Raw genomic sequence first — 3,363 nt, forward strand, 5'->3', positions numbered from 1 at the left:
ACATGGCAGGCACCATCTTACAATGAAAAAAGAATCATAGAAATCGTTAGCCAGTCAAAAGTTACTCATAACATAACTCAGTAACAAAAACATAAACATGCAGTCGAATTGATAACTTCCTTCTTTTTCGGTTTCGGTCTAAGTTGGTTAATTTTTTTTTAAACAAAGCTTTAAAATATAGGCTTATCTTTAGATAAGCCTATATTTGTAATTTATACAAGTGGGTTAAGTGGGTGGATAATGAATTAATTACCCCACGTACTTGCCACGTACGCTCACTCACACCGCGGCGTGCGCGCAGGTGTGCCAGCTGGTGGGCGCGGCGGCGGCGTCGCTGGGCCGCGAGCTGTACGGCGCGGGCGGGCTGGCACGCGCGGTGTGCGGCGCGCTGCTGGCGGCGCCGGCGCGGCTGCCCGACCACTGGCTGCGCCGCGTGCTGCGCGCCGCGCTGCGCCCGCTGCTGCTGCACTGCCCGCCCGCGCACTACGCGGACGTCGCGCTGCCGCTGTTGCAGCACACCGCGCCGCTCAGTCAGTATTACCCAATGACAACTAATGCCTTCACAATTCTTTTTTTTTTGTTCACAATAGAACGTCACTGATTTTCCTTGGGGGAGGTACAATTTCAGATTCTAAAACGAGACCAATTAATTGCCTGTCAAACTTAAAAATAACCAGGTCAATCGGTTGACAACCTGTGGACTTTTAACTTCGAAGAGTTTAAGAGTTACAAAACCAAAAAAAGAAAAAAAAAAGAATTTTTATATTATAACTACAATATTTGCGTTAAAGCAAACTTGCTATGCTAGCAAGCATATACAATTAAAATCAGATACTAGAAATAATAAAAGCAATGGTGGCTCAGTGGTGAGAACCTCGGACTTCAAAATCGATAAGTCGGGGTTCGAGACCGGGCGAGCGTGCAGGAAATAAATAGATTTTTCAATTTATCGGCGCATGTAGATAACATCACCACTGCTCATGGTGAAGGAAAACATCTTGAGGAAACCGGCATGTCCGAGAATCAAAAGTTCGACGACATGTGACATCTGCCAACCCGCACTTGGCCAGCGTGGTGGATTATGGCCTGAACCCTCATAGGAGGCCTGTGTCCCAGCAGTGGGAACATATATGGGCTGGTGATGATGACTAGAAATAAAATGGTATTATAAGAAAGTACGGCAGATATTATAAATTAATATTTTAAATTTTCAGTGGTTGTACATTTAACACAACGTTGGGACTATGTGACGTCGCTGTACGAGTCTGGTAAACTTGAAGAAGAGAGTGGAAGTGAATCGCAAGAAGTTTTAGAAGATATGCTAGTCCGTCACCTTACTAGGGAATATTTAGAAGTATTAAAGGTACATAATATATTAGACATAATATATCAGATAATTAATGATTTATTTAAATGATTGTATTTTGTGAAATTTTTCAACTATTTTTATAGTTTTGACCAAATACAATTTATTTTATAGTTAAATATTTTACTTTTTGTATAAAAGTAAATACAGAGCTCTTGTAAGAATTCATTTTGATTTTAACCTATACAATGGAGGTATTAAATCGAAACAGATACAAATTGAACGCAAAAGCAATCAATCCATTATACATATATCGATTAATATTACATTTAGCTCACTCAAATTACAATGCATTATGAGCGTCGATAAAGTATGATTGAAATGTATCCCGGCAGGTGTCGCTAGTGGAAGGGGGAGTGGCGTGCGAAGCGAGCGTGGACATGGACGAGGACAGCATGGGCGGCGGCGCGGGGGGCGCGGGGGGCGGCGCGGGCGGGGCGGCCGCGCGCGCGCCCGAGCACGTGTCCGAGCTGGGCGCGCTGCTGCTCGCCGACCCCGTGGCGGGGCCCGCGCTCTTGCACACGGTTGGTATAACCCTTTGTGGTACAACCCACATGTGCCTTACCGATGCAACATGTTTTAGTATGATCTATACAGTACTAGCTGATCCGGCAAACGCTGTTACGTTAGGTTAGGGGTATGAAAAATTAAAACGTTAGGGGTATGAAACATAGATGTTGGCGGATTCTGAGATATACCCAATATGCAAACATAATTTCATAAGAATTATTCCAGCCGTTTCGGAGGAGTTCGGTAATAAAACATGTAAGATAAAGACACAGGCACAGTATAAAAATAGCATACAGTAGAATAAGGGCGTTGCAATAGTCGAAAACGTTTAGACAATATCACAGTTACCAAGACTCAATTGACCTGCATTGAATTGTTATTATAATACATATAATATATTAATTGAACAACTGTATGTATTAATTATTGGTCTGTGGTGCAAGGATACGTTTTACTAACTTACAAATAAATATGCTATTTTCAAGTATGTCTTTATAACTAAGCTATAAATAAATAGCATAAAAGCACCGTGCTGACATCGCATATGTCGATACGCTTGCAGATCCTCCGCGCCCTCACGTGGAACGACTCGACGTCGTCGCTGCGCGCCTGCGCGCTGGCGCTGCCGGCGCTGCGCGCGGCGCTGGGCGCCGACGGCGTGAGCGCGGCCGAGGCCAACGGCGCGCTGGCCGCCGTGCTGCACGCGCTGCGCCTGCACGGCCAGCACGAGGCCAACCAGGCCGCGCTGCTCACGCTCGCCGTGCAGGTCCGTCTAGCTACCTACCTACGTCTAGTTTTTCAAACTTCCAGTTTTTGTCTCATGTCTCTTATCCAAGCGGATACAAATTTTACAAACCGTCATTCAGCTTTTTTTTAGTTATAATATGTGGAGTAACTACAACTTTCTTTAATATACAAGATAAATACTAATTGTGTCAAGCAGTTTCAATCACATGTGAATTATGAAACTGCAGTTAATAACAAGTATTTCAACACAGCTTATGTGTTATTATTGTCACATACGATATAACACGGCTAAACATCATCAAAATCTGTTAAGTGGTTTTTATATGGAAGAGGAACATACATTCTTCTAAACTTTCTTATAATACTAGTAGGATGTACATTTGTGTTTGACAATATATAAACGTATATGTTATATATTGTCAGTCCGGCTTCGTCCGGGGTATTTATAGGGAAAAAAAAAAAATTGTGGTCGTACCGGGAGTTCCCGAGAGCATCGCGATCAAACAGACAAAGTTTCCAACTCATACACGTCCCCAGGCGTACGAGACGCTCCGGCCGCGGTTCCCGGGCGTGGCGAGCGTGCTGGGCGCGATCCCGGACGTGGACGCGCACGACCTGCGGCGCCTCGACGAGAAGCTCGCCGCGCACCCCGCGCGCCCCGCCAAGATCGACAAGAGCAAGAAGGAGCTGTTCAAGAAGATCGCCTCCAGGGTCGGTACACGCGTATACACACACACACA

The 3,363-nt window shown here is 45.0% G+C and overlaps 1 protein-coding gene across 2 annotated transcripts in view; it reads left to right on the top strand.

Moving 5' to 3' along the window:
* LOC119833672 (exportin-5) overlaps positions 1–3,363 on the top strand; it is a 13,075-nt gene that overhangs the window by 7,227 nt on the left and 2,485 nt on the right. For both annotated transcript variants that reach the window (XM_038357795.1, XM_038357796.1), the window contains exons 16-20: positions 302–530; positions 1,215–1,363; positions 1,702–1,890; positions 2,439–2,642; positions 3,161–3,334. In XM_038357795.1, coding sequence (XP_038213723.1) covers positions 302–530; positions 1,215–1,363; positions 1,702–1,890; positions 2,439–2,642; positions 3,161–3,334 — 945 coding nt within the window. The remainder of the gene's footprint in view (positions 1–301; positions 531–1,214; positions 1,364–1,701; positions 1,891–2,438; positions 2,643–3,160; positions 3,335–3,363) is intronic.

This window comes from Zerene cesonia, chromosome 17 (assembly GCF_012273895.1).
Source record: "Zerene cesonia ecotype Mississippi chromosome 17, Zerene_cesonia_1.1, whole genome shotgun sequence".
Lineage (NCBI taxonomy): Eukaryota > Metazoa > Arthropoda > Insecta > Lepidoptera > Pieridae > Zerene > Zerene cesonia.